The sequence below is a fragment of the Cucumis sativus genome, chromosome 3, assembly GCF_000004075.3.
Source record: "Cucumis sativus cultivar 9930 chromosome 3, Cucumber_9930_V3, whole genome shotgun sequence".
Lineage (NCBI taxonomy): Eukaryota > Viridiplantae > Streptophyta > Magnoliopsida > Cucurbitales > Cucurbitaceae > Cucumis > Cucumis sativus.
Window position 1 is genome coordinate 4,060,373 of NC_026657.2, and position 15,906 is coordinate 4,076,278.

The following is a 15,906-nucleotide window of genomic DNA, read 5'->3' on the forward strand; positions in this document are numbered from 1 at the left end:
TAGTCTTTTAAAGCTTCTAATCTTGTCATTTAGATAATTCTTATTTACGGTTAACTCAAAATATTGTATATTAATTTTTTTAGAGTTTTTTTTGTTTAAAGCTTCAACATATTGTGATGGTTGAATCCTAATCCGTGGAAATGATCGATTTTGCTCTTGAACCCAAACAAGGAGCAAATGGTGGTTCTCAACTATATTATGTGGAAAGAGTCAAATTGAGGATTTTCAATCACAATCCCAAGAGATCCTTAAAAATATGGATGTAGGTCGAGCTTGACCAAACCATGGTAAATTTGAGGTGTCCTCTTCTCTAACTTTGTTCTAATTATTTTTTCATTTAATTTTAGTTGCATATTCTTGTTGGTTGAGATTGATTGTATACTCTATTACATTCTTTTTATTTTATTTTCTTTTCTTTTTATCAAATTTGTTATTTAGCATAAATTAGCTAATTTTTTAATTAATTTAAAAATTATTTAATTAATTTAATTTGGATATATTTATTAAAAAGTTCAACTAAAACCCCTATTCATCCCTCTAAAGTTGCCATACCGATCCAACAACACACCCCTTAAATAATCATAGACCTAAACGAGTCTTGCACGATCCAATGGATCTACTCAAACTAACCTAATTCATTCCAACAATCCACTTTCAAGTGAAAACCACAAAACTTGACTCTAGTGATCCTAATTTTAAGCTTGAAAAAAAAAATTAAGAATTGTAGAATCGTCGTGACAAGGAGTGAATAGGAATTCTTCAAATTGATCTTCACAAATACAATAAATCTCTCAAAAATAAAATGAAAAGTAAAGTTAAAGAGCTTGGCAAGAGTAAAACTAAAAAATGAATGAATTATAAAGTCAGTTACTTTGAGATTAAGTGCCAAAACGCCATCAAAAATTAATGAAGTGACGTAAGATGGATCTATCACAAACCAAAAGCCTATATTCGTGTTGCTTTGTTGTTCATAGTTATTTGCATATGTTTAATTTTGATGAGGTCAATTACTATCATATCAATATAATTCAAAATAGTGTATAAATCATATCGTGACATATCTATAGTTTCTACTTCTACTCTAAAATTTAGCATTACGTGTTTGTACCTCCATCTCTTATGGATGGTTTGTTTACCTAATGATTTCAAAATGTTGCAAAATTTGAATACACTTTGTTGCCATATCAAACTAAATTAGGTGCATTGATAACTTATGACAATCTCATATATTCCGCACATCCCGCCTTACTTAACTACATATAAGAATGATCAAACCTTGAAAAAAGAACTCAGGCCAATTATCTTTTGAAGAAAGAACTCTTAATGTTAAGTTAGAAGTGACTTTAGTCTATTATATAACAAAATTTATGCTTAATTTATTTGTTTATTATCATGTAAAATTGAATGAATATTTGAAAAATTATTATAAATGACAAAATTGATAAAAATATTCAAATAGCAAAAATTTCAAAATTTAATCAATATTTTGGTTCATTTTTATTTCAAAAAACAGCATATGATATTTTCTTTTCATAAACAAAACGGTATACCAAAATAGTCATTCAAAAATTGCGAAAGAGGTTAACTTATATTTAATACAATACTCAAGATATCCTTAAGAAATACTCAAAGGATTCCTTGAACATTTCATTTCGCTTTTTAAAGTAGTAATAATAATATTATTAATAAATCATTTCTTACCTCTTAAACTTAATTGAGCTAGCCATCAATTTCCTCTCACGTGGAACAAAATATTTAATACAATACTTGAGATACACAATATTATAACAAAACTATTAAATAAATATTCAACAATTATAACTAAAAGAATTCTCAATTTACCAATAAAACAAAATTCTCTATGCATGGAGGTATACATGACGAAACTGAATGTTAAAAGTATACCTGAATGGCAAAGCTCCAATAAATACAAAATAATACATATGAATTGTTTTAATTATTATTAAATAGAAAAATAACTTGAAAGAATGAATGCTGATGGACAAATTAATGCTTGCTAACTATGCTTCCAATAGACTATACTTATAATTATACATTATAATAATTAAAACATTGATATTGGGGTTAAAACATTTAAGTTCAAGAAAACCTTGAATGAATGTTAAAGCAGCCGTGTGCGTACCTGAAACTCCGATCTCATTTAGTCATAGGGATTTCTAAAGTTCTTCAAAAGGTCTGGGACATCATATCCCAACATGTCATCCACCGACTGAATCATTTTTGGTTTCAACTTTTCAAATTTGTCGAAGTTGTAACCGCTTAATGTTTCTCGGAATTGTTCGACGTTTGGGAAATCTCCAGCGGGTAAGTGATATTCTCTTTGTACCTGTGAGTTACTAAGAGTTTTAAGTATACCATACCTTGGGAGTTGTTATCTGTAGATACGAAGTTTAGGCTGCTAACAATAATTTTAATGAAATACCTTTCCGAATTCATCAGCCAAATTATCGATTAGTCGCTGTTGGGTCTTGGCTTTGCCGATCATGGTAGGCATCTCTTTCCTAAGATGGCTTATAATGTAGGCATGAATTTTAGCAGCTCTTGCTCGCTTAACGAATTCATTAATCTGTCAAAACCATTGTTATCAGAAACTTTCTTCTTTCCGAGGAGAAAGGAGGGTGGGGCATTTTTGAGGAGACCATTTTCAAATCCATAAAATATTATATTACACAAATAAATACCATTTCAATCAGAAAAATAAGGATAGTTAGACTTGGGAAACTCACTCTTCTATCACATGCCTTCTTTGGGATATCCTTCAAATCAGAAAGAAGATCTTCCTGTTCTTTTTCAAAGAGGTCTTTTCCGAGCGGACCTGTAACGGCTTCATTAACAGGTTTGTCATTAAACGAGCTGTCACAAGGAAACACGTGAATGTATGAGCAAGACATCCCCATCAGCATAAGAATCCTATCAAACTAATGGTCTGGACAATGAAATGTCAACTAGATGGTAATATATGCAAAATGAAGCACTAGAATGTCCTAAAACAATTTTCAACTACATGTGAATTGGCAAGATGCATCATTGTCAACTATTCCATTAGAAACCACTCATCATAAATTGCATAAATCGATTTAGCTGATAAAAATTTAAAAATGAAAACAAAAAGTTTACTAGTATTATATCAAAGCAAGAGACCGCACCCAATATAAACACGTACAACCTCAGGAGTATTCAGAACCTTCCCAAGCGACCACATTAATGCTCCATAAACCCTCATCAACTGAAATATCCAAAAGAGAATATTAGATTACCTGAGGCCATATATTTCATCTTGTAAAAAGTAAACCAGAGTAAAGATAAAAATAATAATATGAATAGTAATAAGTTACTTGCTGCGTGTCAACTTGGTCTGCCTTGTTCAAGACTACTCGAATTTTGTCATCATGCCCACGTAATGAAGCTATAACCCGTTTGAATTCATCACTAATATCAAGTTTATGGGGATCAAATAAAAGTAAAATAAGATCGCACTTGGCAGCAAACCATGATGTAACAGATGTAAACTCATATGCTCGCTGTGTTCGTTGTTTTTCTCCAGACAGAACTCCAGGAGTATCCACAAACGTAATGTGTTCTAGCAGCTTCACAAAAAATAACAGATTAAGGCCATGAATAGAGTATTAAAATCCATATTCATGGCAACAACAAATTATATTCTTACAGGATGCGGCATTTGTGAACACTCAAATTTTGATAGAAAAGAAGTTCCAAATGTTGTCAGACCATTAAATGGCATGTCTGCTTGGACAGCAATCGTATTTCCAGGAATGCTTCTTTCATCAGGTCCAGACTAAAAGGGAGCAAACAACAATGAATTAGGTTTGAAGACCCAATGGTGATCTGTTCTTTTGTAATTTTCGAATTTAAAATGAAAAAAAAAAAAAAAACTACAAAATTGACATCCATCTTTGATACCCATAAAATTTTCAAAGAAATTTAAGACGAAACTTTCACACCACCACCAGAAAGCATGAACAAAATACTTCATGGAGTTTAGTTTTGTTCTCCTTCTCAGAAACAAAGGCTAAAAAAGATGCAGCAGAAACTATTATAATGTGTAGTAAATGATCAATTTTCACAGAATAAAAAGCATGTGGCAAGAAGACAAAACCAGATAAGAGTGTCTACGAATTAAATAGAAATGATCAACCATGCATAAAAAGTGAGAGATACAATTGAAGTAACAAGTAATACAATTTGTTCAGAATCTGCAAAACAAAAATTGTCAAACGGTTTTATTTCATCCACATGCTGCTTCCACAGGGGGAGAACATATTTGAAAAAAGCACTTACCATAACAACAACAAATCTGTCAGTTGTAGGTTCTGGTCCAATGTGGGCTCCTACCAAAAGTGAATAAAATGGGAAAGAAAATTGAATCAATATCAGATGTTCATGTTCAAGACACAAAAATGGTCCCCTGTTGAGAGTAGGGGTGAATGATTGGTATGTGAGCGGGGCGTGGGGGGAAGGAGGGGACCTCATCCCTCACTCTCTGACTCATGGAAACCTCCTACTGCTTTGGGAAAGTACTTTGTACTCTCAACATAACAAGTACAAGATCTCATGTCTCACCTGGATAACTGCTTTTCAGCAGATGTTTGATAAATGTCGTTTTGCCGGTAGAGTATTGACCCAAAAGCATAACCATTGGTTTAGCATCGAAGTCACTATTTGCCTGAATCATAGGACAACCCAACATAAATATATACTCACATTGTAAAAACAATGGTCCAACATACCATCAAAGCTAAATAAAAAGAATATATTTAAGAGAGAAATAATCTCACATGATATATGTAATGAAATATACAATTAAAATGCAAAAACAATGCCACTCACCAGTAATGGAGAAACAAAATCATTAAATCGATAACTAACTTCTAAGGGCTTCAACTTCTGAATATAAAGTCTTTTCAAACCATCAACGATCGATGTAACGGAAGAAAGAGGTATCTGAAACAGAATTTTGGTTTCAAAGTCATAAGCCCAGACACCAAGTTGACACTGCTAAATGTTCATGATCACAAACCTTTTTAGATGACTTCGATGAAAACCAACTTGCTGAAACAGGTGACTGCCCCTTAGAGCTACCTGCAAAGTCATCAATTACCAAGTTAAAAGAGGAAAGCAAAAGCATGAATGAGCCTCCGTTCATAAATTGCAAAGATAAAGTTGCTACCATTTGTCTCATGGTCATTTGACTTCTGTTTACGGGCTTTCTTCTGTGTGATAGACAAATAAAAAAGTTAGAAATTCAAACCTAATTACAAAAGGTGTGCCTTCCTAGTCCCATGCCCTATAGTATTCAATATTTAAATTAGCAAAACAAATACTTTAACTTCTTGCTTTAGCCTCATGAGAAGCCCCATGGCTAGTCCAAATCCCAACCAGCTCAAAGTTAAAATTTGATCGACCCAACTCATTCCTTCAATGAACAGGATTGGATATGGATAATTCTAAGAGAGTTCAATTTTTTTGGTTTTAAACAAGCTAGGAAGAGACCTGAACCACACTTTTGATGGACTCAATTTTCAGTACAAAAATCTTTATTGGCTGCATAACAGAAAAGCTATGAAACTGAGCACTGCAAACCATCAAAGAGTGACAATTGGAAGAGAAGCCAGAGCCACCAACAAGGTACACCCCTTTTGGAGGATATATTATAAACAGAAACTAGTCCTACCTACAGGACAAAGACTCCCAAACTAAACTGTTATTGCCACTCAAATTTCATTCCTCATTAGTGGTGTCAGTGGGACATAGTGATTAAGATTTACCAGAGTAGGCAAAAGATATAGGGAATGAATAAAATCACAGGGGACACTTATTTGTGAGCTTGCATGTTCTTCACCAACAAACTTGGGTCTGTTTGGAATGGCCTTTTAAGTGTTTAAAAACAATTTTTTGCACTTCAAAATTCTTTTTCAAACATGTCATTTCATACAAGCCCTACGTTTTTAGCTTTCGTTCTACCTAGTTTGTTTCAACCTTCACCCAATCCAAATCACACTTGCGAGGGCATTTCAATCAACTTTACTTTGTGGGTCAAGGTCGACCTGTGTCAGAAAAGTATGATTCAATTTTGCTTGTGGTTGATCATTGGTCAAAGTATGTCCACTCCATCTTAATGCACCATCCTTCTACAATCAGTGTATTGAAAACCATGCATTACATGTGTCTCACTTCAAAGAAGAGGCTCTTGGTGCAAGAATGTCCTGCACCTCATTGTCTCATACCCTTTTTCTTTACATAATAACAAAAAAAAAAAAGAGAGAGAAGTATCCTCCAGAAATCCCTAATTTGCCTTTTTTCCCCTTTGGACTTGATACGGAGAAAGTCCTACATATTTTTCCCCTATATTCTAATTTCTTCCAAAAGTGACACTTAAAATCCCAATCAACACCCATGCGACTTGGTATATGACTTGGAAGTAACCATACTTGAGAAATATATTTCTTTTGTGGCTAAGGACCTTGGAACTTACTGTCACTTGTGCTTGCTGCATATTTGGTTTGTTTTAGGTATAAAAGATGTATAAATACATGCCATTTATTCTTGTGATTAATCCATCTTATTCCTCAACCTAATCATTTGGCAGAAGCTTAAGTGTTTTTTTGGTTCCCCTTCTGTCACCCCAGGCTCCCTAGGCAATCTCCAAATTCCTTTAATGAATTCTGAATTTTAGTTTTAGAAATTAAGCACAAGTGTTGTAGTCTACGCTTTAAGTGGACTTTTGGGGCACATGGCTAGTAAAAAATGTAAAACCTTTCAACGAAGATCTCTAGACAATTCACCAGACATGGAGTGCCCCACTGCATCGCTCCTTTCATAAAGGAAATGATGGAGAATTTTGGATGCAAATCTATACTCTAATATATTGCTAATTAACTACAACAACAAAAGTTTTCTCTGAAATCAACTGTAGTTGAGTCAAGTGGTTCTCTTGTAAGAATAGTAAAGTCACGCTAAGTTGACCTAGACAATCAAGATTATTAACAAATAAAACTACTAATTAGAAAAATTAGTTCTTTTAGCAGTTCAATTAGACTACAAAAGAAGCATACTCACAGCTAATATGACATCCAGTCCCTCCATTCTAGGAGGATTCAAACTCTTCAAATCAACTGCAAAAAATAAGAGCAATTACAACAAATCAAAAGTTTACGATTTAAGGACAAAAACATAGTAAGTTGAACAGTATAGTAAAGTTCCCAACAATTTGAAATTGGGTTTTGCAAGGTTGGCTTAATAATAGGGGGTTGGGTTATAACGGCCACAAGATAGTAATGATTGAAAAATATGCACTCAAACAAGGAAACGGACCTTCGCTATTTGAAGTCAATACATCATGAGTTACTTCCCCACCCGATTGCGCCAGAGAGACAAGCTAAGCATAATAGAAGAAAAACATTACTTTAGAAAAGAAGTCGACATTTTCAATCGACATACTCAAGATTCTTAAACCACAACCTGCATTGCAGTAACAAACTCCTTGAACCCAAGATATCCTTGCCGCTTGGAATCTGCAATTGCCCACACCTTTGAACAAAATGGTATACAAGAAATCATCGTCATAATAAAAGAAAAGCGAAGACACAATCACAACTATACATTTTTACCTGCCAAGTTCACGCGATCATCAACATTAAACCAAAATTTTCAGGTAATGTTGCCCGAACAAAAGGGTACGTAAGTTGCATAACACAAGGAAAAAAACTAACCAGAATTTTCAAAATACAGTTCAACATGAAAGCCGAAGAACAAAAATGCCAAAACCCAATAAAACGGAGAAAAACACGAAAAGAACCCGAACCTGCTTGAGATCTTGGCGAGGCAAAGTCGACATGGAAAAGAACTTAATAGCATCATTCCCCGTAATACGCCCATCACCATCTGAAGTAAATGAATTGGGCATACCAGAATCAGCGTAATCAAACGTAATCGACATTGACTCGCAAGAAAAACATACAATCATAAAAATAAATAAAAAAACAAATACCAGAATCAGCGTAATCAAACCATTCTTGATAGATCTTCTGATGATCTCGGGAGCAGGAACCGATAGGATAGGAACCGATTTCCATAAAAGGTGATCAGAAAAGAGCGGATATAGTGGTTATAAAGCTCCGGTGAAATGCTTCTTCCACCGCTTGATTCCGTATGTTCCAGTTCCAGGCGAATTCCGAGATCAGGAAAAAGAAGAAACAATCAATGGAATGAAAAACACAGAAGAACTGATTCCGGAGTTCTCTCCCTTTCAGTTCGTCCCTCTTTTGAGGAGAGAGAAGGGAGAAGGAACTGGAAACGGAAGCGAAGAGAGCGAGAGAGAGAGAGCAAGGGGGGGAAATGGGAATTGGAGGTTTTTATTTTCTCTTTTGGTTTCTTCTATTCCCCTTTGTTCGTTAACGTTTCATGCCGACGATGCTGTAATGAAAGTTAAAAAAACGCCGTCGTATTAAATAAATTCCGGTGGGAACCACGTGGCAGCCATTTGGTAAATCCTCCAATTTGTCCATCAACCCTTTTTTTTTTATTATTATTAATTTCAGAACTTCTTGCATTTTATCACACCTCTAACGTACTTATAGTTAAACCTAATTCTAAAAATCGAGAATCTTATCCAGGCAGAAATAATGCACTAACAATAGAATTCGAATAAAGATTATCTATAACTATAATATCGGCATGAGTCAGAATGTCCATGATAGTTTACTCAACAAGTCTATTATTTTGAGGATTTGTCTAATTCCGGAGTTGGAAACACAATTATACAAAGATGAAATTCACTTATTCTTTGTTTTTTGAGAAAAGTGTATAAATTACTCTCTTAATAGTTGATCCTAGATCTTGAACAATGAAACATGTCAACCTTTCACTAGCTCAAGATGTTGGTTCATAGTTGAACTATCTATAAACTCTTTGATCAGTAGATAAATTTATGATGCTTAATGAGTTGAATATAGCTACAATGTTAGTTTCACCCAGAACTTTCCTGTTGTATCAATTTACATTTTTCACACATTTAATTGTAAAAAAGAATATACAAATTAAACATTTAATTTTTTAAAATTAAGCTTACAAAGTGTTATAAGTAAATTGATTTAGTTTTTTTTTAAGATTGTTTTTAGAATAGTTAATACATAAATTCTTATAAGGGTAGAAGTCAACAAATTTTGATTTGATAAGACGATTATATTTTGAATGGATAATTTTTCAAATAAATCTCTAAATTGGTTTCCTTGTGTAGTTTAGAAATTTAATTGATAAAATTATAAATCTAACATGATGTTTATTTAAATGAAACATAATGGAGCATTTACATTGATACACTTATGAAAGTCCAAGTTTTTAATTGATACAATTATTTGTTTAAAGTTTAAATTGGTACAATCTTCAAAGTCAAATGTTATGCTAGTTCATCATGTTGGCAACGATTTTAGTTTACGTATATTAAACTTTTAAAATAAACTTCCGTTACCACTGTTCAATGAGAGACTAGGAAGCACGAACACGTTAAAACGACAAAGTATTAGTGTCAGACACGTGTTAGACATCAATACGTCTCGACGTGTCCCTGACATGTGTTAGACGAGCAAAAGTATATATCGTCCTTTATTTATTATCTTTTTAATTTTGGACACATGAAAACGCACAATGACACGACACCAAACACACATTGGTGGCACATAAGAAACCCAAAACCTTTCAAACCAAAATGCTACAGAAAGAGGGTGATCTCGCATGTTTGAGATTGGCGCACAAAGGGAGACCATCGGTTAGTGCATGACTATATCTGACTGTTCGTAGAAGTTCATCAGTGACTTAGTCTATAACTAATAGATTTTGGAAATTTATCATAAATAACATTTTTAAGTTTTTGTATTACTAAAATTACATCCTTCATTTCATGTGAAATCAACCATTAAAATTTAGTTTTAAATTTTAGTTTGTCTAATTTATTGATAGTTTTTAGAGTTTTTTTTTTTTAATATTTCCAAATCTCATACCAAATCTTATATATATTTTTTTAATTTTCTTCAAATTTGGTTATTGTTATTAAATACTATAACAAATTATTACTTTTAAAAATACATATATTTATGCCCTAAATTTCATCCAGAAAAGTCGTATAGAATGTCAATGTTATTTTTTATGTGATTAACACCGACATCCACATCAACTATACATTTTTCAAACCCTAAACCCTAAATCCAAACTATAAAATCTCTTACCTTGAAGCTTTGGCTAAATATTTTGTTGATTCCAATTACTTACCCACTTCAAAGCTTGAAAATTAAACCAAGAAAAACCAAATATTTTTTTCAAAACTCACCACTGAAAAGCGGCAGTGGATAGAATCGGCGACCACCGACGGAGCTGGAGCAGCGCGGTCGTCCTGGGTGGAGGTTGGTCGAGGTTGGGTTGCTACTCCTTGGCCGCTCCTGGGTCGAACGGAAGGCAGTGGACGTGAAAGAATTTTAGTTATTGGATCTTGAGTCTTACTAACACTGAGATGGTCCAAGATGAAAGAATTTTACCTTTATTTTATTCGACATCGGGCATACATTGTCTCAATATGTCCTGGGATGAAAGATTTTTGTCTTTATTTATTTGATCCCGAGCCTTAATTTCACCGAGATGCCCCCAAGATTAATAAATTGCAAAGAAGATATAAATCACAAGGGCATATATGAAATTTGTGAAAAAAATGACCGCACGTCAAGAACTTTTTTTAATTGAATTAATCCACCAAATCAATTTGAACTTACAATTCAATTAAAATTACCATCCAAAATAATTCAATCTCAAACAAAGGAAGATACTTCAATTAGAAATTATCTTAAATTTTGAGTATTACAAATTATTCTAAATTTAGCTAATAGTCCAATTAATAAATTGAACATGGCCAAGTAATTTAAGTTCCTTGACCAAAAATCCAACCCAAAGTCTTTGAGATCAAGTCTAATTTGTGTTTCATAGTAAGTAATCGAGTCCGAGATCATCTAAAGTTCTCGAGAAACTTTATCAATAGAGAATTTATTGGGAGGAGAAGAATAAAGAACAAGAGCTCTTAAAACTCTTACGACTTGAAGATTGAAACTATGAGTATCTAGAAAACATAACTCTTTCGAAGCTAAAGCTTCAAGGAGACAACAGAAGGAAAACTTCTTTTAATGATCGATAGAAAACAGAAAATGACCATATAATAGAGATTGCACTCGTTATACTATATTGAAATCTATACGAATCCAAAATTTATTTTATGAATCATCAAAAATCACATTCAACAACTACATCCAAAAGAAAAAAAAAAAAAAAGCTTGTGCGTAAGTAGAGAAAGAGAGTTGTTGATACTAAAAACTTTCTGTTGGAATCCAATGTCCAAAGCCTAGAAATGTAAAAGAGGCAAAAATGATGAAGTTAAGTACACCATTGTGTTTTGAGCTTTTGGAACTTCTAATGACCAATTTTCAAGTCGTGTAGAGTATAAGAAAGCTTGGATTCAAAGAGAAGTGAGTGATGATCAAGATTAAAGCAGTGCTAATTGTTATTTGTTAAGCTACAAGTTCCAACTATTAGGTTAGTTGTAAAATTAATGCAAATTTCAATGGACACCAAATAATAAAATTGTAACATCCCAAATTGGACAAAGTTAAACTAGTGATTTATTGAAAATATGTGGATTGAAATGGGATGTTTAAGAGTAATAATATAAAAATTGGACAAAATTAAAATATTTAGACCAAAATGATATCTTAATCTAAAAATAAAAATATCAAAGAAAAGATTTTGTTTTCCTAAGTTTGATGCAGTTTTTACAGCTTTAAGTTTCAAAATATGGTTGTTTTAGTTCTTAACTTTCGAGTTTTGATTTTATTTTAATATTTAAGGGATGATTTAGTACTCTTAAACGGTTTAGGTTGGGTTGGGTTGTCGGATTGTCATCCCTAAGTATCAACCAACCTTTTCTTGTACTCCATTTTATTCAATTATATATATATATATATATATATATATATATATATATATATATATATCATTAATTGATTAGGTTGGGTTGAGTTGAATTAGATTTTTCAACCCCAACTAGAGACCCAACCCAACTGTTGGGTAGTTCGGGTTCTTCGGTTATTCTCACACATTATATATATATTCATTTGGAAAATAGTTTTTTAATTGGGGTCTGTTAAAAAATATAACAAAGCGGCAAAATATTTACCAATTTCGAAAACGAAAAAAATGGCCACAGACCCACAATGAGAAATTTCAAAAATGCAATTCAATCAAACCCAACCTGAATTAATATATAAATTGAACATGATCTTTTAGATTTGGCTGATTTGGAACACAATTGTTTATAGTTGGAACACACTCTTTTAGATTTGATTATCTAGATTTGATCATTTTGGTACAATCGATTAGATTTGGTTATCCTATATCCAACTATTTTTTTCACTATATTTTATATTTGGACCAACTAAATAACTATGTAAAAAAAATTAAAAAAATACATCTTTTATATTTACCCCACGATCTTGAACCAAATAAGAATTTAGAAAAATAAAAGAAAAACTGCAGAAGAAAAGAAAAAGGCGATTGGAAAGAAAAAAAGAGAAAAAGCGATGAAAAGAAAAATATCGAACAAAAGAAAGAAAAAAAAGACAATCGAAAGAAAGAACAAATCTAAAATATTTAAAAATGGTCAGTTTTATAGAAATTTTTATCTTATTACATAGACCAAAATTTTACCCATTTATATTTATGAAAATTAACCTTTTTAATTAGTAATGATTTAATAAGATTAATATCAATATTTATTTTAGTAAATAAATAACTATCAGTAAAACATTTCTCCAATATATTTTTACAATAAAAATTATTTAAAATGTAAATACTGTTTTACATAAATTATTAATTAGTTACTAATAATATAAGATAAAATAGAAAAGAAAAATCGGAAAAAATCATTAAAAATTTCATTACACCTATAAATATTTTATCAATTTTATTTTTTACTTTTATTTTTATAGTTTTCCAATCTTTTAAAATAAAGAGAAAGTTAGGTAAATACAAGAAATTTTAATTATCTATTTTGGATTTGGATTAAAATTTTACTAACAAGTTTATCGCTCCCTCCCATTTTTAAAAATTTTCTTAAAATATATATAACGAGTAAACTAAGATCCACTCCAGAGAAAGAAAATCAATTTTCAATAATAATAATGGTTTACCTTATTTTTTTCTAATAATAATGAATCTTTGAAATTAATTTTAATTATATTTTCATTAGGAACATAAACATTATTGATTACTTATAATTGTTTGTTTGTTTATATTATTTCATTCATTATTACTTAACCTATTATATTTATAAAAATTTTGTTAGTAAATCTCAAACCAAATTACGGTTAAGTTTCAAAATATTATAATTTTTTACTCGAACTAAATTTACTGTTTAAGTTTCAAAATATTATCATTTTTCATTCTTGAATTCTAGTTTTGTTTTAATTTAGTTTTTATATTTCAAAATTTATTAATTTAACTTAAATTTTGTACCACATATTTGCTTGTAGTGTTTAATGTTTATTAAATAATTTAATGTTCATGCTATATGGTGAATTTGTAATTTTAGAATAGAAGACGTAGGAAATAAAGAAAAATGAGTCTGTTGTCTAACTGAAATTTGGATAATAAATTAAGATTATAATTAGATAAATCTATTTATGTTCCGTGGTACCTTTTTGTTTAAAAAATTTGGCATTAAAATTCACAGGCAACAAGTATTTGGTATAATTTTTAAATTGAACTTTATGCTGAATGAATAGAGAAGAACGTTAAAGAAATTATAAATATTTGATACAAAACTCAAATGGTGACATTTTAGAAATGAAATTAGTCGAACATCTTGGAATATTTGTTTAGCATTAAAACATGGAGAGGATTTTTGAATGATAAAATGAAGAAAAGAAAATAGAAAGAAAAAAAGGGTGAGTGGATGGTAATATAGTGAGAGTGGGGGAATGGAAGAGCCGCACCAACACCACACGGTTCCCAAACGCAAATTTCCAAGTGGCCCCCCTTTTCAAATTGGGCCGTTCCTAATTCTTATTCCCAATTACCAACAACCTACCCCCATTTCCAAACACTCACCTCCTTAATTCGGTTGCCTAACACTAAATTAAATTACCTATCTCTTTGGTTTTGGTGCCATTAATTTATTTTTCCATGTGAAATACATAACAAATAATAAATAAATAAAAATTTGTTTTGAATCAGATTCCATCCAACACCCCCACCAAATATGAACACCCCATAACACATGATTTTTTATTTTTTATTTTTAATCAAAATATTTTGTAATATCTAAATAGTATGAAATGATATTACTAATTGATTACAAATTTAAACATAGAAGTAAGAAAAAAAGAAAAGAAAAGGAAGAATAATATATAGTTGTGAGGATAAATGATTGCTTTTGATTTTTGATAATCTTGTCGGGTAATTTCTCTTTTCTCTATGCCTGCCGTGCCAGCACATAAAAAAATATAATAACAAAATTAAAATTAAAAAAGAAGGTGGAGATTAATATTAATAATAACAACAACAACAATAAAATATTGAATTATTGCATCATCATCATCATCAGCATCATCGCCGCCGGTGGTCAAAGGCACAACGCGGTACATCGAAGATCATCGCTGCTAAAATCAAAAAGATCGGAAGGTGGAATGTTGAGATCGAAAGGCAGAGGGGTTTTTTTCCGAGGAACGACAGGGGAGGAAGCGATGTCGTCGCCGTCGTCGATAACGGAGGAAGAAGAATCGCAATCGCTATGGCAATCCTCGGGGAGAAGTGGGGGAGTACGAGGGTAACGACGAGAGGGAGAAGTGCTAGTAAGGGCAGGAAGGGAGGAGGAGGGAGGGCGAGGACCGCTGAAGGATTCAACGGTGGAACTCAAACTACTGGAAGTAGGTCTAATCTGATATCGGGGATCGGGGAAGGGATCTGGAGCGTTGACGGGATGAGGAGGATAATCGAAAAACGAGGTGGGATTGGGAAGGGGAAAATTGGTTTTAGCTTTAGAGCCACGGAGGGTTATGGCAGCGTGGTCGTAAGCACGGGCGGCGTCTTCTGCGGAATCGAAGGTGCCTAACCAGACTCTCGTCTTCTTCCATGGATCTCTGATCTCTGCCGCGAATCTTCCCCATGGCCTTTTTCTAACACCTCTATATCTCCGGTCGGATCCGGTGGTTGGTGTTGGTGGTTCACGCGGCGGGGGTACAACGGCCGGCCCTCTCCCTCTCCTCATAACGGATTAAATAAAAAGGAAAAAGAAAAAGAAAAAGAAAAAGAAAAAGAAAAGAAAAGAAAAATGATGGAAAAGAGGGAAGTTGGAGAGAGATTGTGGAGAGTTGCAGAAATGGGAGATTGAGAATCAATGGAAGAGAGAGAGAGAGAGAGAGAGAGAGAGAGAGATGAAGAGAGAGAGAGGGTGAGGGTGAGGGTGAGGTCCGTGAAGAGGAAAAACTGGAAGCCACCATCTCCACCTTCTCAGCTTCTTCACCAAAATTAAATTAAAGTATTTATTTTATTAATTTTTTGTATTTTTCTCTGGCTGTAGTATTATTATTCTTTTATTCCTATTTATTTATTTAATTACTTTTCTTTTTTTTCTTTTAAATTTCTCGATTTCTCGACCATGGCCTGCCCCCACAAACCGACTGGCCCCTCCATTGCTTTTATTTTCTTTTCTTCTTAGACCAGTATTTTTATTTATTTATTATTTTTAAAAAAGATTTTATAATTTTATAATTAATTAAATTCTTGGTGTTCAAACTTCAAAAATTATCTTCTACTAAAATTACGAATCTATCC

General features: G+C 32.3%; 2 protein-coding genes across 2 annotated transcripts; both read right to left on the reverse strand.

The window, feature by feature from the left end:
* Positions 1–1,815: 1,815 nt before the first annotated feature.
* Positions 1,816–8,418, reverse strand: LOC101219512 (EH domain-containing protein 1). The gene is made up of 16 exons (XM_004149297.3): positions 8,030–8,418; positions 7,844–7,923; positions 7,501–7,569; positions 7,354–7,417; positions 7,099–7,154; positions 5,210–5,252; positions 5,060–5,121; positions 4,870–4,983; positions 4,603–4,705; positions 4,321–4,370; positions 3,689–3,817; positions 3,357–3,608; positions 3,168–3,247; positions 2,748–2,874; positions 2,444–2,587; positions 1,816–2,347 (listed from the first exon to the last, which is right to left on the reverse strand). The coding sequence occupies exons 1-16, from the start codon at positions 8,112–8,114 to the stop codon at positions 2,162–2,164; spliced, it is 1,644 nt and encodes a 547-aa protein (XP_004149345.1). The 5' UTR covers positions 8,115–8,418; the 3' UTR covers positions 1,816–2,161.
* A 6,277-nt stretch (positions 8,419–14,695) lies between these two features.
* LOC101219993 (ethylene-responsive transcription factor 3) lies at positions 14,696–15,340 on the reverse strand. Its single transcript, NM_001308917.1, is given in 1 exon segment — positions 14,696–15,340. A coding segment is annotated over 1 exon segment (645 nt).
* Between the last annotated feature and the right edge of the window lie 566 nt (positions 15,341–15,906).

Coding starts and splice junctions, on each gene's coding strand:
- LOC101219512 (XM_004149297.3), bottom strand. CDS start 8,114: ATGGAAATCGGTTCCTATCCTATCGGTTCCTGCTCCCGAGATCATCAG. Junction 7,418..7,500: donor AGTTTGTTACTGCAATGCAG/GTTGTGGTTTAA, acceptor TATTATGCTTAG/CTTGTCTCTCTGGCGCAATC. Junction 3,609..3,688: donor GTTCACAAATGCCGCATCCT/GTAAGAATATAA, acceptor TTTTTTGTGAAG/CTGCTAGAACACATTACGTT.